The 27604-nt window shown below is 34.2% G+C and overlaps 1 protein-coding gene across 1 annotated transcript in view; it reads right to left on the reverse strand.

Moving 5' to 3' along the window:
- LOC118199827 (uncharacterized) overlaps positions 1–6696 on the reverse strand; it is a 94538-nt gene extending 87842 nt beyond the window's left edge. The window contains exon 1 of the mRNA XM_085826294.1: positions 3505–6696. Coding sequence (XP_085682420.1) covers positions 3505–5466 — 1962 coding nt within the window. The 5' untranslated portion in view covers positions 5467–6696. The remainder of the gene's footprint in view (positions 1–3504) is intronic.
- Positions 6697–27604: the final 20908 nt, after the last annotated feature.

The following is a 27604-nucleotide window of genomic DNA, read 5'->3' on the forward strand; positions in this document are numbered from 1 at the left end:
GGAATGATCTATAATCCGGACTTCATAGCCACAAACTTACGCATGCGCGTTTAACACAAAAAACGAAGCAACTTAAACAACATTGAAAGATTTGAAACATTTTATATTGAAAGAAATGTTTACAACTTGAAACATTTTACATTGAAAAGTTGAAATATTTTACATTGAAAGAAATATTTAATAAAGTAAACAAATAAATATTAAGCTTTTTTTTTTTTTTTTTTGTAAATTTTGATACCCTTTAGATTATAATTGCTCTTTATTTCATAAATTACGGTTTCATATTTTTTAATTGTATAATTTCTGCATGCCATCTTACCAGATTTAACTCTTTGACATGCGGTGGTCGCGCCTTGAAACCACCATTTTCCGAATTTTTTTTCTCCTCTTTTTTCCGAAATTTTTGAGTGAAATTTAATTGATAACTGATCTTTTACATCTAAATAACACAAAATGACTGTAGAATCATATATGTTTTAGGTATTAATATTTCAGATCGGATGCCTTTTAAAATTTGTTTTTGATGAGAAAAAATAACTTCCTTCTATTAATATAAACAACTTTAAATTACAAAAGTTAGTCATCGCACATGATGATTTCTATCATAAAAAATAAAAAATTGCAGTAATTAAACTGTATATATATAAAAAAACCTCTATATGTCTGGCATTTGCTATGTGGTTTCAGGGCACGACCACTGCGCTTCTAGAGCATTGTCTCACAATGCTTAAATCCTCTAGAGGCTCGGTGGTCGCGCCTTGAAACCACTAGCATTTGGTTGCTTTTCAAATAGGAATGTTTATTTTTACCCGGATATAGATCAAGGGCTTTGAAACCACACAGTTATTTTATTACTAAACAATACATGCACCTGCCCAGTAAAAAGGTCTTTCTTTTCCAAATATTTTTCTATGACATCAACACACTTGCTCCCCATGCTAGTATTGTGATTTTATAAATTATTTCCTGTGGTTTAAATTTAATGTAAATGTACTTTGCTATAATTAAAAATAAAAATTGCATAAAAGTTTTTTTAAATTAAAATATTTTCTGAATATTTTGGGATGAAATACGAATAAAAAAAGTAGGAATGAGACACGAACGATCTGTACAAAGCCAAAAAGACCAAGCCCCCCCCCCAATTAACATAAAAAAACACAAATTTCATGTGCCAAATGAAAAGAAATTAAATAACGCTGGACATATACCAGTGAAATTTAAATCCAGGCAGTGTACATTTTGTAGTACAAGGAAGAAACCTCATAGAACAAGATGTATGTGCGAAACGTGCAATGTAGGTCTATGTATGTACCAAAGGGACAAAACATGCTTTGCACAGTGTCGCAAAAAAAATTTTTTTTCTTTGAAATAAATAAATAAAAAAAAACAAAACACTGAATTCTTTTTCATCCTTATTTAATTGAGTTTTTTAATCCATTTATCCAAATGTCCTTATTATGTAGGTACTTATATTTTATCTGCTATAGAAAAATTGGTACTTACGTATTAACACAACCAGACCAAAATTCGCATAAATCGCCAAATTTGGCGACCCTACGTATAGACGAAAGTTCATTTGTAAAAAGAAAAAATAACACTGGGCGTGTACTACCACAGCAATGGGCTTTCTGCGGAATTTGCTGACAAAAGAAAGATACTTTTTTGGTTACTGTACCTTACAGAAGTGCCGTTACCCTCATGGAAAAAATTTCCGAAAATATCAAGGAAGGAAGCATCATTTATTTGGATTGCTGGAAAGGATACAATACAAGTGAGTTCGAAAATGCTGGATTTCTGCATGGAACTGTTAATGACAAATATAACTTTGTGAATCCCAACACAGGCGTTCACACACAATATGCAGAGCACATGTGGGGCTCAGCCAAATGGCGCAACAAAAAACAGAGAGGAACAGATGTCATCATCTTGACTCATACCTTATCGAATTTATATGGCGGCAAGCTGAAGCTGTTAATGGCGAAGACGGTTTTCAATCAGTGCTAAAAGCAATAGCCAAAAGATTTCCGCCGAAAAAATAATTCTGCAGCTTATTCAAGTTCGAAACCAGAAGGGTTTAATTACTATTTTATATTTTAAAACAAAATAATATAAAAAACTGTATTAAAAATTATCTGTAATTAATAAATGTACATTTTCTTTCTATTCATACTTTTTTACTCAAACTTACAAATCGCGCCAACCTGGTTGCGATAATACGTAAGTACCGAAAAAGTACATAAATGTTTATTTTTTAATTTTTTCTGACGATTTACTTTGTAAAATAATGTAAAAAAAAATTATATATAATGCAATTCTTACATACATTTTTTAAAAAGTTTTATTGGAAACAGGCGGGGAAAATGGTAAGTTTTTTTTCCTACTACATCAGTAAGTTTCAAAATCCTAGACGCGCGGTGGTTTCACAGTGCGACCACTTCCCATAGAACAATGGGCAAGAGTAGATTTTTTTAAATTCATATATTATTTGTCTCTAGGATCATAATATTCAATTTCTAGAATTTTTAGTTAAAAAAAATTATAAAAATAATATCACGTGCATCAAAGGGTTAAATTGATAATCTATAATCTAGAAAAACCCTTAATGCGGAATCACCGAAGTCCCGACGAGTCCGGATTACGGACTTTGTACTGCATATTATTTCATTACAAGAAAGGCATATCTATCATTAATTTAATAGCTTTGATGGTTACACTCAGAAATATTTTTAACACAAAGAACATACAAGTTACAGTACACACATGAGATGAAACATTTAGCACTGCTCCAAAATTGCATCTCAGAAGTATGTCAATGTGGTAACAAGCATATGATCACCACAGTGCATTTGGGTAGGTAAAAGATGTAACACAATATGAGTTATACAAAAATCTGTGGACAGTTACATCTAGTGTGAAAAATTAAAATTTCAGAAAAGGTGGAAGAAACACATAACACATCATGGTAGACTCTGAATAAGAGCAACAATACAAGGCTTTTCAATCGAGGTCGGTGTAAGCAGCTTTGGACTCTTTAGGACAGGATAGATAATCAAATGCAGGTTCAAGTCATCATTAGTTAAAAATAATATAATTTGCATGAATGTATTTTTTTTCAAATCACAATTCAAAAACCTCACCACAGCATCAGCATACGGTATACCTTTGAACCTAAAATTATGCCACTGAATGGCTGTTTTATTTCCAAGAATTTTCCCACCATTTGATACAGACAGCTGTCGTCATTCAATTCAAATGACTTGAGAGCAAAAAATGAGGTTTCTTTGATGCGTACACAAATCTTTACTACACTGATATATAAATGTTGACACTAATTTAAAATCTCAAAAGATAGAAGGCTTCTCTTCTGCCTTAGGTCAACACATATTTTTTCAAATTAGTCTACTGTCCAAATGAATTCTTACATACATGACAGTTTTCTCTCTTCTGTCGATATATATATCTTAATAATCCTTTATTAAAAATGAACTTTTTCATACCTTACACACAAGTATTCTCTCCTGTGTGAATATGTGCATGAGTGTTTAAATGACACTTCTGAGTAAATGACTTCTTGCATACTTCACACACATATGGTTTCTCTCCTGTGTGAATAAGCATATGCTTGTTTAAATCGTACTTCTGTTTAAATGACTTCTTACATACTTCACACACATGAGGTTTCTCTCCTGTGTGAATACGCATGTGAGTGTATAAATTATCCTTCCGACTAAATAACTTCTTACATACTTCACACACATGAGGCTTCTCTCCTGTGTGAATAAGCATATGGCTGTTTAAACCACTCTTCTGATTGAAGAACTTCTTACATACTTCACACACATGAGGTCTCTCTCCTGTGTGAATAAGCATATGGATGCTTAAAGTAGACTTCTGACTAAAGGACTTCTTACATACTTCACAAACGTGAGATTTCTCTCCTGTGTGAATACGCATGTGAGTGTATAAATTATCCTTCCGACTAAATGACTTCTTACATACTTCACACACATGAGGTTTCTCTCCTGTGTGAACAAGCATATGGCTGCTTAAAGAAGATTTCTGCTTAAAGGACTTCTTACATACTTCACAAACATGAGGTTTCTCTCCCGTGTGACTACGCATATGAGTATTTAAATTAACCTTGTGTTTAAATGACTTGTTACATACTTCACACACATGAGGTTTCTCTCCCGTGTGAATAAGCATATGGCTGCTTAGTGTAGACTTCCTACCGAAGAACTTCTTACATATTTCACACACATGACGTTTCTCTCCTGTGTGAATAAGCATATGACTGTTCAAAGCATACTTCAGACTATATGACATCTTACATACTTTACATACATGAGGTTTGTCTCCTGTGTGAATAAGCATATGGCTGCTTAACGTAAACTTCCGACTAAAGGACTTCTTACATACTTCACACACATGAGGTTTCTCTCTTGTATGAATAAGCATATGCCTGTTTAAACAACCCTTTTGTTTAAATGACTTTTTACATACTTCACACACATAAAGTTCCTCTCCTGTATGCATAAGCATATGGCTGTTTAAAGCACTCTTCTGAATAAAGGACTTTTTACATACTTCACACACATGCGGTTTCTCTCCTGTGTGAATCAGCATATGGATGCTTAAAGTAGACTTCTGACTAAAAAACTTCTTACATACTTCACAAACGTGAGGTTTCTCTCCTGTGTGAATAAGCATATGGCTGCTTAAAGCACACTTCTGACTAAATGACTTCTTACATACTTCACACACATGAGGTTTCTCTCCTGTGTGAATAAGCATGTGCCTGCTTAAAGAAGACTTCTGCCTAAAGGACTTCTTACATACTTCACAAACATGAGGTTTCTCTCCCGTGTGACTATGCATATGAGTATTTAAATTAACCTTGTGTTTAAATGACTTGTTACATACTTCACACACATGAGGTTTCTCTCCCGTGTGAATAAGCATATGGCTGCTTAGCGTAGACTTCCGACCGAAGGACTTCTTACATACTTCACACACCTGACGTTTCTCTCTTGTGTGAATAAGCATATGACTGTTCAAAGCACACTTCAGACTATATGACATCTTACATACTTTACATACATGAGGTTTCTCTCCTCTGTGAATAAGCATATGGCTGCTTAACGTAAACTTCCGACTAAAGGACTTCTTACATACTTCACACACATGAGGTTTCTCTCTTGTATGAATAAGCATATGCCTGTTTAAACCTCCCTTTTGTTTAAATGACTTTTTACATACTTCACACACACGAAGTTCCTCTCCTGTATGCATAAGCATATGGCTGTTTAAAGCACTCTTCTGAATAAAGGACTTTTTACATACTTCACACACATGCGGTTTCTCTCCTGTGTGAATAAGTATATGGTTGTTTAAAGTAAAATTCTGACTAAATGACTTCTTACACAGGTCACACATATAAGGTTTCTCTCTTGTGTGAGTAAGCATATGTTTGTTTAAATTACTCTCCTGGCAAAATGTCTTCTTACATATTTCTCATATATAAGGTTTCTCTTCTGTGTGAGTAAGCACATACATGACTTAATGATTTCTTAAATACTTCACATACATGATGTTTTTCTCCTATGTGAATAAGTCTATGTGAATTGTCTGAATTGATCTTTTAACTAAAAGTCTACATACCTCACACATAAGATGCTAATTCACATTTCTCTCCAATGTGAATCAGCATATGCATCTTTAAAATACTTTTTCGACTAAATGAAATCGTACAAATGGGGTTTGTGTTCAGTATGGATATGCACATGCTGTTTTAAATATTACCTCTTGAAAATGATTTATTACCTGGTAACAAAACATGAACCTAGAACATGTAATTTCAGAATAAACATAGAACATCCCCCTTCTAGAATATTCAATTTCTTTACTATATTGATAACTGTAACTAATATTCTTAATATAACTTAACTTGCTACATATTTTATGATGAATTTCCTCCTTTGAAGGAATGTAAAATGGACTGCTTAACAGTTCTAAGATCGTTCACTCTAGCATTTCATGTTTCACGTAAATATGCAGTTTTCTTCATAAAAGAATCAGCACAAATTATTCATGTGACGTATCAGCTGCTTGATATTTCAATGCCTTGATTTCCAATATGTTCCACTGAAAAATAATTTCTTATTGTTCACAAAAATACGACTTCTTGCCCGAGCATATAAACATCTTTAAACAAGAATTTGTAAAACTGGTCACATATGGCTGCTTGAAATTTTTCTATAGTTGCTAGCCAATGATTTATAGCTTGAGGAAGTTGCATGTCACATTAGAAAATTAGTAACAACTGTTAAAGCTTACACGGAAAGAGAAAGAGTGGGGATCGGCTTTCAAGCTTTAAAAGTATGAATCACACTTCAGCTTGAAGTAGACTTTAATTAAAGACTCACATCATAGTTTTAAAACAGTTACCATCATTAAAAAAACTATAACTGCGGTAATTATTACACTAATAAAACCAGTGAAACAATTCGGTTGTTGACAGAACCTTTTCACGAAAGAAAAGGAGGAAAAAATGAGAGGAGTTACGAAATTGAAATTCTCTGCGTTGTATTGAAGATCTAATAACTTTCTCACCAAGTTATTTGGCGTCATCCGCACATTTTTATTTCTGGAATTGTGGTTGACAAACAGACAGACAGAAAAAGTAGACAGATGTCTTGTTTTGCACCCGCTAAGTCTTTCTGTAGCGATGGGCGAAAAAATCAAGCTTAGGTGCGAAGGAAAGGTATATAGAAAGGGCGGCAATTTCGTATTTCAGAGGAGAGTAAAAAGCAACTTGGTACATTACGTACGAGTTCGAAAGGCCAGGAAGAAAAGATGGGACAAAATAAAATTTAAAATAAATAGCCCCCAAAAAATAATAGAGGGGGAAAAAGGGGCCTCTAGAAAGAAAAGAAAAGATGTAGAAAATATTCTAAAATACGATTGTGTGCATGAGTATAATTAAAAGGAGAAGAAGCTGTCTTCATTTACATTAAATAGTGTCTCACAGGTGTGTGTGTGTTGTAAGTGTGTTTGGTAATGCTGAATAGATGTGATAATGTGGTCTTGGCTACTAATGTTTAAAATTACTTTATGATTAGGAACAGCATGAATCATAAACAAATAGCTAAGCTTATTGCATTTTTTTTTTTTTTTTCAGCTATGGAAATGCGACGCTACAAGCAACGTTTTGAAACCAAAACCTAGCAATCATGAATCAGAACTAGTTGCCATTCAGCATAAAGAAATTTAAATATAAATATGGAATCTGTCTGATATCTGAGACCTGACGAAGGAGGTTTACTCGGATATGTACCGGCTTCAGGGCAAGTAATCTCGACAAACAAGTGCTATTGACGAAATGAAGGGCTATTGTTATTGGCTATTTATTGCCGTACTGGTTATTTTTTGTTATCATACTTTTACGTATGTTGTATTTACTATGTGAATGGGTTTGGGGAAGTTTTTACAAAATATTTTTTCTCATCTCTTTATAGTATAGTAGCAAGAACTTATGATTATCCTTATACATATGCGTGCGTTAAAACTAATCAGTCTGCTCAAAAATGCATTAGATATGTGATTTAACTCATGCATTATTTCTTCGTACATAGACAAATAAAAATATATATTTCTGGCATATATGTATATAATATTTAGAGTGTGCAGTAGTTTTTAAAATGCATGAAATTTATGAAATCAGATTGAAATCTGTGTTATATTTTATTATCTATTTAATGGAGAGATACATATTACTTATTTATTGTTGAATTAATGGAGAGATACGTTTTTATTGTCAAGTGGAGTAATCTTTGAAATATAAAAACTGTATAATGGATTGTTTTGCTAAGCAAATTTTTTCCGAAGATTACGCTCTGTTAATTCTTTGTTGAACATGTCCACTGTATTATGAAGAGAAACCTGAAGTTGTATTAAAAACATATTTCCCTGAAAGATTTAAAGAAGGCAATTATTATTCATTTTCTCAAATATTTCTTTTTATATATTATGCAATGAATGTGAAATTTTTATGATTGCAACCTTTGAAATGAATCAAAAATAAATATTTAGGTCAAAAGAATTGTGTATGTAAAAAAACTTGTCCACATGTATATTTTCATGTTAACAGAATTTGTTTTTATATATAATGCACAATTATGTCAGAGTTCATCAATGCAGAGACTCCTTTTAATTTCTACAATATTCGTCCTTACAATCGCAAAACTGCATATTTGCAAAAAGTACAGATATATTTTCTTTGAAAATAAAAGTAAGACTGTTAAGTAGTGTCTTAGATATCATTGCTAAACTTGACTGCTAAGGAGCTTAATATGTAAGGTAAATGCATATCTCATTAAAAGTTGAATTAAATACAAGGATCAGTTAGTTTGTGAGACAAAATAAATAGAGGAAAGATTAAGAATCCTTCACCTGCGCCACAATGTTGTGTGCTGTGATGCTATGAGAATTCTTCTCATATTAGGACATAAAGTCGCATATTGTTTCATAACGTATTTCTGGCAAATTCTGCTTCTTCCTGCATAACATAAAATTCATCTTAATAAAAGTGAAATTCATCTCCAGTACAAAGAGGAATATGAAGACCATGCCCTCATTGACTGATACATTCGTCCTCTCAAAAAATGTGCCTACAACGGGGTTAACCATTCCTTGACACTTGCCTCTATTCCTGTTGCATCAAATCCATCGCCATCCAAGTTTGGCTTCTTTCCAGTAACTGACATTTATTTTATCACCACATTTTGGGCAAGATGGGGCATTTTTTTTGGGGGGGGGAAGCAAGCCAGCTTCAGTTGCTAGAATAATTGCATTTTCTTCATCATTTATCAACGACATTCCTGTTATCATGTTTAAATACTTCAATTGCTGCATTAAAGGTGAAGTAACTATAGCATAGAAAACGCTTAACCTAACAAAATGAAATTAGATAAATAAAATAAAATATTAAATTAAATGTATTATTTTTTAATTAAAAATTATGTTAAGCTAAAAATATATCAAACTAAAACACTGATAACGTACAGGAATAAAGGTTTAATAGTAGACAGAAGAAAATGTAGAAATAAATGTTAATAACTTCTAAAATATGAAGAAATTACAAATATTCCTAAGTTACAGACAAAAAAATTTTAGTATATATGAAAAATAGTAATTCCAATATGCAAATATCAATAGATGGATATGGATAAAAATTTAATTGAAAAACTACTTGCTTTGGCAGATGATTTCTTTTGAAGTGTCACACACAGAGCATTGAACCAAAATAATGTAGGTTCAGAGTTCAGAGGTTCATGGAGTTTTGCGGTTCACTACTAGGTTGAACTGAATGCGACTCCTCAACTCTACCTAAATCATGAACCGTGATAATGCTACAATACATTATTACTTCTAGTTGTTAGATTGTTCAAAAGCTCCCCCTGAAAGTTTTAATATGTAGTTGGAAGCGTACATTTGCTTTGGAGCTTGCATTTGCTCTTACAGATCTTGTATATAGTTTAAAATTATTTGTAAAGCCTACACTTGATATGACTTCGCCTGTTGTAAAGGTACATGATAAATATATTTTATGTGTGCATTTTCTTCACATGCGCTGTATATTTAAAGATTCTGTTAATAAATGTTGAAAAATATGGTGTTTTGTTAATTTTAATTTTTTGTGAAAAGGTTTTGGTTCTGCATTGTGCATTTTATTAATTTTCGTTTACACAGTAACGCATAAAGCATTACGTATAATCTCTCGTAACCTACGGTACCTAAATATTGCTTTGTGTTAATTTTAACATCTGCATTTTCCTTGGAAAATATGAGGCGTTTTTTTTAAAAATTTTTTTCCTGGTCGTTACTTATTCCAAAGCTTTTCCGATCGTATTTGTCTAACCTAACCTAACACCATGCTTGTGATAAGTATTAAAAACCACTGGCGAATACAATAGCATTTAGACTTTCGAAAATATTAAAAACTTTTGTATTCGCAAAAAATGCAGCTGTCTCATAATGTTAAGCCGAAAAAATATCAATTAATAAAAAGAAAAAAAAATTTTTAAAAAATATTATTTGAGTTTTATTGAAAGAGAAACTTAATTTAAGCAATTATGCATAAAAATGCAACATATCCTAAGGTTTTCTTTCAGAATACAGGCTTGTAGTAATTTAGTTAGATTAAGTAACAAATTGTCCTAAAAACTAATTTTAGTAATTAAACTAATTTAATTTTAATTTTAGAATACAGGCCTGTCACTACATACTTTGGTTAACAAACACGTTGCTGTAAAATCTAATTTAGGATTGACAATTTACATTAGTTAACTAACAAGTTGTTCTATACTAACTAAAAATACAGTTTTTTGACAGTTTAGTTTGGTTAACTAACAATTTGTTCTAAAAACTAATTTTAGAATATACAGGATCGTGACAATTTATGTTGGTTAGCTAACAACCGAACCGTGATTGTGGGAGAAGAATGACGATTATTGGAAAAAAATCATGATTACTGGAGAATGATGATTATTTGAGGAGTCAAATAATATGCAGAGCATTTACATAAAAGCTACGATGCATCGTTACACCTATAAAATACGAAATGTAAATCCAGTGAAGTATTATTGTGTAATATTGCGTCTGTGCAGTATATGGTACTTTGCATGTACAAAATGTGAATCCGGTGCAGTATTATGGTGTAAATTTGCACCAATGAAATTTATAGCATTTTGTACATACAAAATAGAAAGTACAGTATTTTGTATATACAAAATTATTTATTTATAATATTTATAAGTATTTTGTATATACAAAATACAAAATGTGAAGCCAGTGCAGTGTTGTGGTGACACATTTCACCGGTGCAGTATATGATACTTTGTACATATAAAATACGAAATGTGAGTCCAGTATTATGGTGTAATATGACGGATATTCTGTATATTGTTCTTTGCATATCCAAAATGTAAATTTAGTGCAGTATTACAATATAATTTTGCTTCCTTATATTATATACTGCTTGGCTTATACGAAATATGAATCTAGTGCAGTGTTACAGGGTGATATTGCGCATATACTGTATATGCTGTTCTGCGTGTACCAAATGTCAATCTAATGCAGCATTATGATGTAATATTGCATCAATGCACTATACGGTAATTTGTACAAGCAAAATACAAATTGTGAATCCAGTAGAACATTATGTTGCAATAGTGCTTCAGTGCAGTACATAGTATTTTTTACATAAAAAATACGAAATGTGAATCCAATGCAGTGTTAGTACTATGCAAAAGTAATACGAATAATAGCCGGAAAATGAAGCAGAAAGGTAAATCTGTCTTTTCGTTGTACTTTCCGAATGCAAAGATCAAAATCTAAAAATTAAATAAAAAATAGAGATTGAAGTCTAATCACTATGAATCTAATTCATGGCTCTGCGGTTGACAAAAAGCGATAGCAAAAAGCCAAGCCTCGAACTGAAACGTGAGCAACATTTAAAAATCAATTTTAGCGGATCTGATTACGATGCTGTTATGTCACATATTTCTCTTTAGAAATACGTTGCAGTTCTTTAAAGCAATGCAAGCTCTTATAAAACTAAACACGACGACTTAATTCTTCTCCAAATTAAGTGCATAAATACACAAATTGAAAAAATTCCTTAATAATTGAATTAATGAAAGTGATGTAATTACATTTACCGAATTAGCTCTTATTTTGTTAACCTTCGCATGATGAATTAATTAAACTTCTTTCCTGCTATATGCTACTGTGCTTTGAATACCATAATCAATAATTATAATTCACACATTCTCTTAAATATTAAATGAGTTTTCCAACGGACGAAGGATTATTCATGCGTTTAATACACTCTTAGAAAAAAAAATGCGCACCGAGAAGATATAAAGCAAATTCGACACGATATGCATACAGGTTTCGACGGAAAATGCCAAATTTTACTTTTTGGCTGCCAATGAATGAACGGTTGTCGCTACAGCGCATCTGATCTGCGCAACTGACAGGATATTTAAGAGGAGAAATTACGATTCCAGATCATAAATTCTTAACGAATTTCATTCCGTGCACTCTGGTAGATAGTAACTATGCCTCGCATACAGGTGCGCGAACGATACGCGCAGATGTCAGAATTTGAGAGAGGTCGTGTAGTTGGACTCAAAGAAGCCGGTTGGTCTTATCGGCGAATAGCTCGACATTAGAGCAGGAGCGACGCCACTATTAGACAATGTTGGCAGGGCCGCACACAGCGTCAAGAAGGAAGCGATAGGCCTAGAGAAACGACAGAACGTGAAGACCGAGCAATCGTCAGAGCGGCATTCACATCCCCAGATGCATCATTATCATCGATTTTACGTGCAACTAGTGCTTCAGTGACCGCAAGGACCATTCATAGACGGCTCACAGAAAGAGGGCTGAGGTCACGGCGTCTCTTGCGCCGACTACCATTGACTTCTGTGCAACGTCAAGCCCGTTCGCAGTGGTGTCGGGCTCATTCGCACTGGAATGTCACTGACTGGAGTAGAATAGTCTTTAGTGATGAGTCCCGCTTTGAACTGAGTCCCGATGACCAGCGAAGGCGAGTCTGGAGACGCCCCGGACAGCGGTGTGATGCCAACCTGACTGTCTTCCGCCAACCAGGCCGAAAACCAGGGGTGATGGTCTAGAGTGCCCTTTCATTTCATAGTAGGACCCTTTTGGTTGTCATCCGTCGCAACCTTACATCACAGCGGAACGTCGACGAAATTCTAAGGCCCTTTGTGTTTCCCTTTATGTCACTCCTCCCTGGCTTACATTTCAGCAAGGTAATGCCCGCCCCCACACTGCACATATTTCTACTGCTTGCCTCAGTGCTTGCCGAACATTACGTTGGCCACCAAGGTAGCCGGATCTCTTTCCTATTGAGCACGTTTGGAGCATTATGGGCAGGGCCCTCCAACCAACTCGGGATGCTGACGATCTAACGCGCCTGGCACGATATCCCTCAGGAGTGAGCGAGTGAGTGACGGAGGACGTGGGCACCATCCCTCTACTGTTACGGTTAATTGGTATGAGCACCACGCCCGCCCTTATCTAGAATGACATAATTAGGTACTTAGGTTATCGCTACCCATTCAGACTTGCATAGTACGTATTGCCATAGTCTGGTGCATGACTATTACACATGCCGTACCATATTCGGACTTGCTTATTCATACTTTCATGGTGCATTTACATTCATATTGCATGGGACATATTTCACACATTTCATATTACACATTACATTTACTGGGAAATTGGATATGACTTATGTTTAAGGTTCTTTGCATCCGTAAGGTTCAATATTTACGTTAATTATACATGATTAGATACTTAGGTTAACTCTATGCATTCATTATTATTTACAGACTTGCATGGTACATATTACACACAGAGAGATTGATTAATACTTATGTTAAAGGTACTTTACATCTTAGGTATTTAGGTTAACACATAGTTTAACACTACGCATTCATTATTGTTTACAGGTTTTCATGGTGCATATTATACACATTACATAGTACAGCTTATATTTACTGAGAAGACTTGCATTGTACATAGTTCACGCATTACATAATACAGATAACATTTCTAAGAATTTAATTATGAATTAATAATATTAATTAATACTTGCATGGTACATATCATACACATTTCATAGCGCAGTTTACATTTACTGAGAGATTGATTAATACTTTTGTTTAGGGTACTTAATATTTATGTTTAAGGTACTTTACACTTGTTTGGTCCAATTCTTAATATAAGTATTTATAGCTGGGTGCTTAGGTTAACACATAGGTTGGCTTTACGCATTAATTATTATTTACAGTTTGCATAGTACATATTACACACATTGGTACATATTACACACATTAAATAGTGCACGCTAATTCATTAGCATGGTACATATTATACACATTAAATAGTACTGTTATCAGGACTGGTTTTCCTCTTTACTTGCTTTGGAAACATGAACTGTCCTGACTCGGAACAGGGAGCTTACTAAAGCTATGTTCAATAAATTGTGAAGTAGACAATACACACAGGAAGGGTATACGAAACCCTTTATTTTTCTATCTTTACAGAGATTTACGGACTTCGGAATACAGAGACTAACCACTTGTCTGAACGTAAGAATATAAAAATATTAACTAAAACTCTAACTAAACTAACTTTGGATTAATATACAAGTGCCTACTTTAAGATTGGCCGTTAATTAACAAAAAGCCGTATGTAGTACAGAGAGCTGCTAAAACTACGATACGTTTGAAGTTATCAAGAGGATTAAACCTCTGGCCTTGAAGGCAACCAGCAAACGAGTAAAACTACTATGGCCAGCGGCCTGCTTCTAATAACTCCTTCCTCTCTCTTGCTTGGCAAAAAGCCACAACTTAAGTACTTGGCGTTAGCAAGACAAATTTGCATAAATAAGTAAAAGCTTTTAATTCTGGCCGGAAGTAGAAAATAAGAAGTGATAGCAAAGATTTAAAACAAAATAAACGTTAGTAAAATTTAGGATCCTTACATACTTCCCGCCAGAGTTAATTAGTTTGAAACTGAGGTCTAAAACGACCTTGTTGAAAACTTTTAGCTCTAGAATCTAACGCGAGGCCAATCTTTTACAAACATTTCTCACTAGAAACTAGAAATAAAAAAAAGTCGTTTTTACATTATCAACTCCATGGACAAGATTTTTCATCTGTACTGCATCTATAAACAGGATTTTCTTAGTTGAAATCTGGTTCCTTCCAGAGATCTAGAAGGAAAACTAGTTTAATGAAGTGTTACACAATTAAATGGCAAGTAACATGAATACTTATATTTCTCTTTTAACATTCTTATTTCATTCATGACGTTATTTAATTATCTCCCCGTGCTGTCTGACATGTGTTGTAAAGAAAACACCAAACACGAGCGTGTCTATGTACAAGTGTTCAACACTACCGCCTGCAATCAAAACACTAACGTGTTAAAATTCAACATAACAAGACCTCAGAACACACCTAATGTTCATCTCTAAACCCTGAGGTACTATTCTGAAAAGTGGCTAACTGTGAAGTGTAGCGTCAGAGAGCCTAACTACATTCATTCAACCTTTAAACATATTCACAATAATTTGCTCTTTTTACAGTCACACGAATAAGTAAAAATATTTGGCATTACTCTAATATTTTCACTTTTAACATATCACAGTATTTCTTAACTTTTAAAATAACAGTTCACATTGTATATAAGGTCATATTAACATGCCGTTAATTTTACGCATTTTAAAACATACATTAGTAGTACATTGTTAACTTCTATTATTTTCCAAGCAAGTGCCAATTCTTCTACATTGAAATACTACATTTCAAAAGTCTTTCAGACTAAAACTTCTTTCTTGCCAGAATCTTTTAAATAAAATTTTATACGATAACTCTTACAATTTTCTTAAGGTACCTTTCTCAAAGATTATCAATGCTTTTACAAATATTCAAGTATTTACACATTCCTATTATACATTAATTTTAGTTTTACTCGCGAGTTATTGAAAAACATGATACCAAAATAGGTAACAACTCATTTCTAGCATTTTTGGCGATAAAGGTAGGCCTCACATGAGGTAAAACTTCTTGAATTCTGCCACTTGCAGTAAGAATGAAAAATTAACTTAAGGTTTCAAAGTAACATAAAGTTTTACTTATCTTTGTGATATTAAGATATCCTTTTTCCGCCCAGGCTTGGAAAGTGGCGAAGACTACAGTCTGGTTGATCTTCCGTCTTGTACAGGTTCACCTTTCGGGTCCTTCCTCCATGAGCTTTCTTTTCCTTCCAGTTTGGTCACCCTTGAAGACCTTCTTTTTAGCCTCTGCCTGTGGTCTCGGCCGTTTGATGGCAGCTGGTCTTGGCGGAACCGGGACAACTGTCTCTCGTACTTGCCTGGATCTCGTTGCTGGCTGTTCAAATTTTTCTTGCTTCTTTGCATCTGCAGCTGGTCTTCCTTCATCAATTCGTCGACATTTGCTGCGTAGACTCCTATCCGATGGGTAGATCTTACGTTTTGGAGCCGGGTTATAGTTGCCGTGCAAAAGATCTCGAGATATTGCCATTTTATTACGATTATAAAATGGTTTTATCTGGTCAACGTTTGCGGTGCAGGTATCACCATTCCTGGCTTTTAACACCACTACAGCCTGAGTTATTTTTTCTATGACATATGGTCCTTCAAATCGTGGATAAAATTTGGCAATTTTATCTTCTGGTGCTGAAGAAAGTGAATGCTTAATTTTTAACACTTCATCCCCTACTTTATAAGTTACTCCCCGTCGTTTCATATCGTTATAGAGCTTCTGTTTTTTTTGTGCTACTTCAGTGTTCTTTTTTGCTTCTTTAATTAACTTTTCTATATCGCCCATTTTAAATTCTGGGGCTCTTTGTTGAACATAAAATAATTTATCTAACGGCGTTATAATCTTTCTGCCTAAAAATAACTCAGCAGGAGTTTTGCCTGTCGTATCATGTTTTGCGGTCCTAAGGGCGAAAGCTAATTCATTGACATAGTTATCCCAGCTTTTATGAAAATTTTTAACATAACTACAGATAATTTTCACTATATTTCTATTGACCCGTTCCGCTATATTTGATTGCGGCCGATACGGGACCATTTTTAAATGACGTATGCCCAGTTTTTGGCACATGTCTTCAAATATATTACTTACAAATTGAGGACCATTATCCGATATAACTTTTAGGGGCGGCCCGTATTTTAAAATATATTTATTTAAAATAGAATCAGTAACTAATTTCTCGGATGTTCGTTTTAAGGGAACAATTTTTGTCCACTTACTAAAATGATCAACTATAACAAGGAGATACCGAATTTTATTTAACAGACTTTTTGGGAAAGGGTCCAATAAATCGATGCCAATTATTTCATTTGGAAATTCGGATTTAATGTTATTTAGAAACCCGGCCGGGCGGAAATTAATATAATTAACTGCTTGACATGTTGGGCAGGACTGGACATACGCCCTTGTTAACTTTTGCCGTTCAGGAAAATAAACTGCTTCGCGTACGCGTTGAATGGTTTTTCGAATACCAGCATGAGAAGCTAAAGGGGAGTCGTGTAACTCCTGGAGTATATTTAATCTGAGACTAGCTGGGATAACAGGTCGAAATTCGTTGTTGGAATTCGTAGTTTTTGTATAAAGTAATAGAACATCTATTAGTTCGTAATGGGCCGCCCTATTTCTTATCGCCACAATATCTTGGTGGCTAAAATTTTCAGGATTTATTTTTATTCTGGATTAATTTTTATTCTGGATAGGGCATCTGCTACGATATTTTCCTTTCCGGGGGTGTGCTTAATTACCAGATTATACTCTTGTAACTTGAGTGCCCATCTTATTAACCTTGGGGATAAGTTTTTCCCTGAGTACAAACTAGTTACCGCCGCATGATCAGAATACACTGTTATTGGCGCCCTTCCAAAATAAACTCGGAACTTTTGCACTGCTAACAGAATTGCAAGTGCCTCTCTCTCAGTCGCGGAATAATTTCTTTGTGTTTGATTTAAAGTTCTACTAAAAAATGCCACGGGCTGCTGATTTTGCGAGAAAGTACCGCTCCTACCGCATAATCCGAAGCATCCGCTGAAATTTCTAAATTCTCATCATTTTCAGGAAATTTCAAAATAGGGGCTTGCGTTAATGCTTGCTTTAATTTTTCGAAAGCACTATTTCCTTCGGCCGTCCACGAGAATCTTGCCTTTTTCCTTTTTAATTTTAACAATGGTTCAGCAATAGCTGCAAAATCTTTTATAAAGGACCTATAATATGAACAAAGTCCTAGAAAAGAGGAGAGCTTCTTCGCCGTATTTGGTGGCGGATACTTTTGCACAGCGATTATTTTTGATTCGTCCGTCTCGATTCCTTTCTGAGATATTTTGTAACCTAAGTATTTTAATTCAGGGGCTGCAAATTTGCACTTTTCGACATTAATTTTTAGTCCGGCCTCATTTAATAATGAAAACACCTGTCTTAAATCCTGTACATGTTGGTCCAGATTATCACTAGTAATAATGATATCGTCTAAATAGATAAATGTGGACTTTCCAAGAACAGGCCTTAGCACAATGTCCATACATCGCTGAAATGTTGCCGGTGCCCCTGAAAGGCCAAACGGCATATGCAAGAATGCATAAGTGCCAGACTTAGTTATAAAAGCAGTCTTAGGCACATCTTCCGGTTTAACCCCTATATGAAAATAACCAGTCGTTAAGACTAACGTAGTCATATATTTGGTAGAAGTTATGTTCCTTAGAATTTCTTCAAGAATAGGTAACGGATATACCGGATATTTAGTCATGGAGTCATAATTTACGATAGTCAATTGCAAAACGCCACCTTTTCGGATGTGTTACCGGATAGTCATTATTTTTCTTACATAACACAACCGGGCTAGCATAACTACTTGAGATGGGTGCTATGATCTTTTTACGTAACATATCTCGAATGTGCCACTCTATAATTTTTTTTTTATTCTTATCATACCGATATGGCTTGTGGCGAACTGGCAGTGAATCTCCGGTGTCGATACTATGGTTAGTAACTTGAGTAAATCCGGGAATATCACTAAATAACGAAGCAAATTCACTTACCACTTGTCGAATTTTTGTTGCTCTTCCTTAGGCAGGTGGTCAAGGTTTAACATTGGTGGTTCTGTTTTTTCTTCACGAGCTCGTTTCATCATCAGCTTAAGGGACGCTACGTTCAAATCTAGCGTTGCTTCTGCCTCTGAAAGAAAATCTATCCCTAAAATGACATGTGCTTGTAAATGTTTTACGATAAAAAACATGATCTTTACTTGCTCGTCCTTGATACGAATATAATGGTAATTTACCTATGCACTTGCATCTTTCTCCCTGCGCAGCTAACACTGTCGTATTATCCGAATTATATATGCCGTATCTACGGAAATATTTCCTAAAAAATTCTTCTGCCACACAGGAATACTGCGCGCCTGTATCCAGGAGTGCGGTGGCTGGGATGTTGTTCACTAAAACTTCAATCTTTGGAAGAGTCAAATTTTTCACCATAACTGTATTTAACTTGAAGGAAGAGGGGTTTTCTTGGCCTTCGGATTTCCGCACCCTCCCGTCAGCAGAAATCCGTTTTAGTTTAAATTATTTCTCATTTCCGTGCTTTCCTTCTTTTTCCGCTGGCCTTCAGACTTTTTTCTGGCTTACTATTGAAATGTCGACGTTCGCTGGTTGTTTTTGGATACTCGGGTTTCCTTGCCCACTGATTCGATTTGCTTCCGTAGGCCTTTGCTGTGGTCTTGGCGCACCAAATTGGCTTCGTTGCTCATACTGGCGTCTTCTTTCAATATCCACCGTTCTTCTACTTTTAAACTGGATTGCTAGCTCAAATAACTTTTCCAGTGTAGTCGGATTCCTTAATTCAATAAAGTCTTGTATTTGGGGAAGTAACCTCGGCAAAATAACTTGGATTATCTCAGGATCCGGACGGTTTCCATACAAGAGTTTAAAGACGTGAATTTTTCTTAAAATAAAGGTGGAAAGATTTTCGATTCGTTGCTGATATATGCTGAAGAGTTCCGTTTCTAATCTTGGACGATATCTTACGACAGGGAAGGCTTTTACTAAGGCAGTCTTAAAATTTTCGTAAGTATAGGTGGGACTTCCCGCTTGACGCAAGAGGCTTCTGCCTATACATTTGAACCAATTAAGCGCTTGGCCCCTCAAAGCGCTGGTAGCTAAGGTGACTTTCTGGAACTCATGGACTAGATACAGCGTGAAGTGGTCATTCAATTTTTCCAAAAAACTGGTTACCGGTTAGTTTCCATTAAATGCTGCTTCTGGTTTCATCGATGCGCGCATGGTCTGTACGATGTAACCAAATCCTTCCAGGGCGGCAGCTGGCATTTCTGGATTCTGAGCCGCTTCTGCAGGCACCACAGGTTCTTCTTGAAACTCGGCCATGGTTATCCTTCTTCGTCGGGCGCCACTATCAGGAGTTGTTTTCCTCTTTACTTGCTTTGGAAACACGAACTGTACTGACTCGGAACAGGGAGCTTACTAAAGCTATGTTCAATAAATTGTGAAGTAGACAGTACACACAAGAAGGGTATACGAAACCCTTTATTTTTTTTATCTTTACAGAGATTTCCGGACTTCGGAATACAGAGTCCAACCACTTGTGGTCTTAACGTAAGAATATAAAAATATTAACTAAAACTCTAACTAAACTAACTTTGGATTAATATACAAGTGCCTACTTTAAGATTGGCCGTTAATTAACAAAAAGCCGTATGTAGTACAGAGAGCTGCTAAAACTACGATACGTTTGAAGTTATCAAGAGGATTAAACCTCTGGCCTTGAAGGCAACCAGCAAACGAGTAAAACTACTATGGCCAGCGGCCTGCTTCTAATAACTCCTTCCTCTCTCTTGCTTGGCAAAAAGCCACAACTTAAGTACTTGGCGTTAGCAAGACAAATTTGCATAAATAAGTAAAAGCTTTTAATTCTGGCCGGAAGTAGAAAATAAGAAGTGATAGTAAAGATTTAAAACAAAATAAACGTTAGTAAAACTTAGGATCCTTACACTGTGAATATTGTCAGGGTACATATTACACACAATTACTGAGACATGGGGTATATTTGCATGGTACATATTACACACATTTACAATTTATAGTTACAAAAAATACAATTGCTGAGAATATTAGCATGTTACATATTACAATAATATTAACATGGTACATGTTGCACACATTAAATAGTACAAATTAAAATTACTGAGAAATTTAATAATACTTATTTCCGCTATGTTCAGACTTGCATGGTACCTATTACCATATTCTGACTTGCATGACTATTATATGTTCTATACCCTATTCAAACTTGCTTGATGCATATACATTCATATTGCATGGTACATATTCTCACACGTTACATACTATATATTGCATTTACTCAGAAATTGTTTTTACTTATGTTTAAGGTACGTTGCATCCGCTTCAATATTTTCATATTAATTAAACATAATTATGCATTCATTATTGTTTACAGACTTGCATGGTACATAGTACACACATTACATAATATTGATTACATTTATTAAGAAGTTAATTAATAGTTAATAATATTAATTAATACTTGCATGGTACATATTACACACATTTCATAGTACATTTAACATTTAGTGAGAGATTGAATAGTGCTTAAGTTTAAGTTCTGAGAGTATTAGCATGGTACGTATTACACACAATTACTGAGACATGGTACATATTACACGCATTTACAGTTTACAGTTACTTAGTATATTAGCATGGTACATATTATAATAATATTAGCATGGTACATATTACTACAATATTAGCATGGTACATATTACACGCATTAAACAGTACAGTTTACAATTACTGAGAAATTGAATAAATATAAATAGTCAGATATGTGATTAATAGGCATACTATATGCATAAGTTTGTGATTCATATGCAGTAGTCATTATGCTGCTTGACACCACAAGATAGCAGGCAGTTTCTTACAATTCTGTGCCAAGTTTTACATAGTGCATATTACAAACCTGCATTTCACATACTACACACATTATATAATTTGCATGCAATATACATGCAAGAAAAGTCACTATGTTGAAATAGATATCCATCAGGAGGACATTCGCAACCTCTATCAATGGATACCAAGCCGAATAACTTCTTCCATAAGGGCCAGAGGCGTAGCTAGGGGTTTCGGCGCACAGGGATAACTGAAGATTTTGGGCCACATTCTCTGTGCCAAGAACGGAAATTGAATTTCATTCTAATATTTCGTAACATCAATTTGGCCCGGGAAGCGTAATGGCAGACCGCACATTGAGTTGAATAGTGTTAAACGAATGTCGCATACTGCGCATGCACAGAAAACAATTTGGCGTAATTACTATGTTGGCGCGATTTGAAAAGAAGATAAATACGGTATATGGTAGATGTACCGCCATCTGTTTGTAAACAAATTTGGCGTTTAAATCTTCGTAGAGTATAATGTAAATGTAAATTAATCACTGGGTTAAAATACTATTTTTTGCTGTACTGCTCAAACAACTAGAAAGCTGAAATTATTGCGAAGTAATGTGAAGCAGTGTTTTCATTCAAAATGCAAAATATAATACCTGTGAAATTCTGCTCATTCCTTTGGAACGGTACAAATTTTCGTTCAGAAAAAGACTGAAATTTAGGATATATTAGTTGAAAATTTATTCATTATACTTTTAAGCAATAAAAACAATTCAGGATTTACCATACGTTCCATTCGTACATACATAAAGAAACACTGAGGAATATAACAAGTGCTTGCAAATAACACTGAGAAGAAATTTTACAATTCCTTAATGCTTAATTCTCTGAAATGAGAAAATAAAAGCGCGAATATACGCTAACAAACTAAGCGAGATACTCCAGTTTACAATTACTGAATTATAACATGTAAACAAATTACATTTAAATAACGAATTATTACGAACATATGTTAACAAATATTAAATACACTGTTATTGACAATTACAATGAAATATATATTAGAAAAATAAGCAAGTGAAATCGGTATGGACGTTAAAAATAACTAATAAGCAAAGTTCCAAATATATATTAGAAAAATAAGCAAGTGAAATCGGTATGGACGTTAAAAATAACTAATAAGAAAAGTTCCACAACATTACAGTTGTAAACATCATTCGAACACACTCGACAGCCATGATGATCACGAATAAGCTAGCGTAGGGTTGCTTAGTCGCCAATATTTCTCCCCGCGCCAAAGGTACACCATCAAGCATGCGCAGTAAGCGAAATTTGCTTAACATTGTTCAACTCAATGTGCGGTCTGCCATTACGCGCCCGGGAACAGATGTCTCCCCTTGCCCCACCCTAGCTACTCCACTGGGGCTAGAGGTGAGAAACATGTTACTGACTTTTTTATTTTGTGAAGCTTTATCACCTCGATAAATCATTTAATTTTTCTCAAACTGTAGTCATTAGTTTTTCTGCACATGTACATCACTTCTAGCGATTTTCGTCCCATTCGGATAACTCCTTCTTCGTAAGGCGTTTTTTTTTTTTTTTTTTTTTTTTTTTTTTTTGTTTGTTTAAGAGCGTACATTAGATAATTGAGTTGCACAGTGAAGTGATACTAATTTATTTTTACTTCCAGAATTTTAATATTGTATTGATATCTAGATTTACAATTTGAAAAATGTAAGTTAGTCTCGTGAAGTTTGTAATCTACGTCAGCGCTCCGCAATCTTTTCTCACCTGGGACGCAGAAAAAAATCTTTCTGGAATTTCGTGGCACACCAAAAGCTGTAAGGATCTTAAGTTTTACTAACGTTTATTTTATTTTAAATCTTTACTATCGCATCTTATTTTCTACTTCCGGCCAGAATTAAAAACTTTAACTTATTTATGTAAATTTGTCTTGCGAACGCCAAGTACTTAAGTTGTGGCTTTTTGCCAAGCAAGAGAGAGGAAGGAGTGATTAGGAGCAGGCCGCTTGCCATAGCAGTTTTACTCAGTTGCTGGTTGCCTTCAAGGCCAGAGGTTTAATCCTCTTGATAATTTTAAACGTATCGTAGTGTTAACAGTTGTCTGTACTACATACGGCCTTTCTGTTAATATACGGCCAATCTTCAAGTAGACACTTGTTTATTAATCCAAAGTTAGTTTAGTTAGAAATTAGTTAATATTTTTATATTCTTACGTTCAGACCACAAGTGGTTGGTCTCTGTATTCCGAAGTCCGGAAATCATTGTAATGAGAGAAAAATAAAGGGTTTCGTATACCCTTCCTGTTTATCTTGTCTACTTCCCACATTTATTGAACATAGCTTTAGTAAGCTCCCTGTTTCGAGTCAGGTCATTTAATGTTCCCAAAGCAAGTAAGGAGGAACACTGAACCTAATAAAGCTAATGTATATATGTATTAATTTCTTCAATTTGATTGGTTTATTTCAAATTAAAAAAAAAACAGTTTTAGAGCTATTATTTTTAATTAAAATGGCCTGAAACCAATATATTTCGTTTAAATTTATGTTTAAAAAAATGTTATATATTTTTGAGTTCTGAGTTATCAAGGAAGTGCCGAAAAAATTCAAATGCTGACACACTTACAATCACACACACAACCACACAACAGTGAAATATATAAAAACATTTAAAATAGACATTATTAAGGAAAAAAAAATTGTCATTGTGTATTAAATACACGATAAAAATTGCAAAATGTCAAATACATGTATTTGATTGCGGCACACCTATATCCTACTCATGGCACACCAGTGTTCCGCGGCACACCGGTTGCGGAGCACTGCTCTACGTGACTTATTCTGACACACAGCTGTTGCTATGTCTTGATCAGATTTTAAATCTACATATACCTTGGCTCTGTGACTAATATTTTATAAAATATGAAAATATTTTAAACATTTCAAATTTAAAATGTATAATTATTCTAATTTTCTCCTCTAAGCACATCGTTTATCAAAACAGAAGAGTAACATTTGTACTGAAATATATAATTACCAGAGCCACTGCCTTTTGTTTTGTGTAGATTTAGTCAAGATCACAATCAATTTCGAAGGTAAACAGGTTCGGATCCCTTTTCATAGGTAACAAAAAAAATCTACAAGATTGGTTCTTGCAGATTTTATTGCCCATTATTGACATTTATTGCCCAGCTTTGCAGATTACTTTGCTCCTGATGAAGAGAGGCCTGTACATGTTACTCTCGAAATCCATTGAGATCTTGACTAAATCTACGCCAGACGAGAGATTGTTGCTTTGCTAGCTTTACATTGTTTGTAATATTAGAAATATTAAGTTCATTTTAGTTACGCTGATGTCTAATTAGCAATGCATAAATGCTAGCTTAGGGATTTTCCGCAGACATTTTTGATGCGGTGTGAATAATATTCAATTTTTCGAAATTCCTTACACAATAAATCTCTGTCTTTAATATCAAGTATGGAAGAATCTGCATATTGCATATCTGTAGGATCCTCGCATTGGGAAATACGACGGCACCTACAGCCACCAAATTTTGAACACGATTACTTCTCCACCCGAATAGGTGCCCTTCGAAGCCCAAATTTTGAATTTCGAACTTGTTTTTGATTTATTTCAAATTTTGCCCATATTTAACGAACTTTTGGTTAATACATTCTGTGGTTTGAAAGCGAGTAGTAGCAACACTGTTCGCAATAAATAACAACGCGCCACACTGTGGCCATTCGGCAAAATGTAAGATATTAGTCTTTCAATTTTAATGAACAAACTCAACTGCTGAAAAACAATGTGTTGTCCCTGCTGAAAATAACATTCTTTTATCTTCCTGGCGCCAGCATTTTGCCACTCGGGAAAGCGTAAGATATTCAACTTTGAAACTTAATCAGTCTGCTATTGAGTAATAGCCAAGCGATTTAAAAGCAATAAACGCAGCTCTTAAGAAAATGTTTTGTGATCTTTGATCAGACTGATTTTTATAAAAATGCATTTAAATCAGGGCATGCCTGATTAGAAATACAATAAAAACATTTTTATGAAAAGGATCTAGACGGCGTTACTAATACTGTTACATGATTTTTATTTTTATAATCACTATTTTAGTTTTTTTTTTTTTTTAAAGTCCCTTGAGAAAAATTGTAAAGAAACTTTCAGTATAATAACCTGAAACAAGAAGTTTCTGCCTTAAACAGTTGGTATTTCGATTAAATGTTGTCTTAATGAAGTGAAACTTGATTATGTTTGCTCAGGTTTACAAGGCTTGCGCAATCCATCCATTAAACCTTCATTACATATGAATGTTGCGCCTCGCAGAGTAAAGACAAATAAAACATTTCTGAATATCTAAATAGTTCTCTCCGATGTTAGTGAAAGGGAAAAAGGAACCGGAAGCTCTCAGATATGGCACTTCTCAAAATGTTATACGACAAAATCAGGAAGTTGCCAAATATTCGTAAGTTATTTGGTTATATTTGTTAACTTGTAATATTTATAAAATGCCAAAGTTTCATTTCTAATTATTTGCTCTTAGTAAAAGCAGTATCATGCATCCTAGACTTTAACCCCCCACTTCCACATCAATACTTTTACTGATAATTTTATGATGCTTCTGGATATTTATCTAACTTTTTATTACATTTGGCGAACGCACACTACATGGGTAAGGTTTGGTTTGGTTTAGATTAATACTATTTATTAAAGCTATATTAATTTATGCTTTAATTGTTAGTTATTAAAGGAAATTTGACTTAAAAGTATGGAAATCTATTACGTATTTGCAGAATATTTTTTTCAGGCACAAAAAATTCCTGCCGTTTCCCTATTAAATAATGCAATGTACACTCGTTAGCATGAATTTTGGGTAAAACAAAACAAGAAGGCTACCGATTTATAGTTGATCAGTGGCAATACTGTTCAAAATAAAACATTTTTATCTCCGAAGAGCTAGACCGTTGCCATTCGGCGAGAAGAAAGATATATAATATCTTAATTTTAATCAATAAACTCAATTGGTTAAGAGAAATGTTTTCCACTCCCTGAAATAAAATGCATTCTTTTTCCTCGCACTAGGGTGTTACTATTCAGCAAAGCGTTACTATTCAGTATTTATGTTCTAAATTTAATCTTTCTGATATTCTGGATTAAAAACAATAAACACAATTTTTTAGAATACGTTTTCTAATTATTAATTTCCTTATTTAATATTGAAAATAATTATATATTAAATATTTTTATGAAATGTGCTGACTAGATTCATTAAAATGATTATGCATTCATTCCGTTTTATGCTAACCATTTTAGGTTAGTAAATAAAAGGTTAATAATGAGCATGTTGATAAGGATTAGCCATTGTTTAATTAAAGCTGCGCCATTGTTAATTGTAATTGGCAAAATGTTTCGAATAATATTCGAATAATATACTAAATAGTCTTAAGATTTATAAATCATCGTTATGTAAAATTTGTGCTGAACTGCTACATTTTTGCGAGAGCCACGCACGGGGTATAACGGTTAGGGGTATAACGCAGGGGGTATCTTGATTAAATGGTGTCTTAGTGGAGCGAAACCTGATTATGTGTACTCAGTTATACAAGGCTTGCGCAGTCCATCCATTAAACCTTCATTACATATGAATGTTGCACCTCGCAGAGTAAAGACAAATAAAACATTTCTGAATATCTAAATAGGTTTCTCTGATGTTAGTGATAGAGTAAAACGAACCGAAAATTCTCAGACATGACACTCCGCAAATTGTTATATCACAAAATCAGAATGATGCTAAATATTTAACCTGTAATATTTATAAAATACCAATGTTCTATTTTTAATTATTTGTTCTTAGTAAAAGCAATTTCGTCCATCCAAAAATCTTTAACCTCCCAATACCATATGAATAGTTTGCAAATAATTTTATGATGCTTCTGGATAATTACCTAACTTTTTATTACATCCCACGAACGCACACTATATGGGTAAGGATTGGTTTGGTTTAGTTT

This window comes from Stegodyphus dumicola, chromosome 11 (genome assembly GCF_044657685.1).
Source record: "Stegodyphus dumicola isolate Sdum_Otavi_A_Nest chromosome 11, ASM4465768v1".
Taxonomy (NCBI): domain Eukaryota; kingdom Metazoa; phylum Arthropoda; class Arachnida; order Araneae; family Eresidae; genus Stegodyphus; species Stegodyphus dumicola.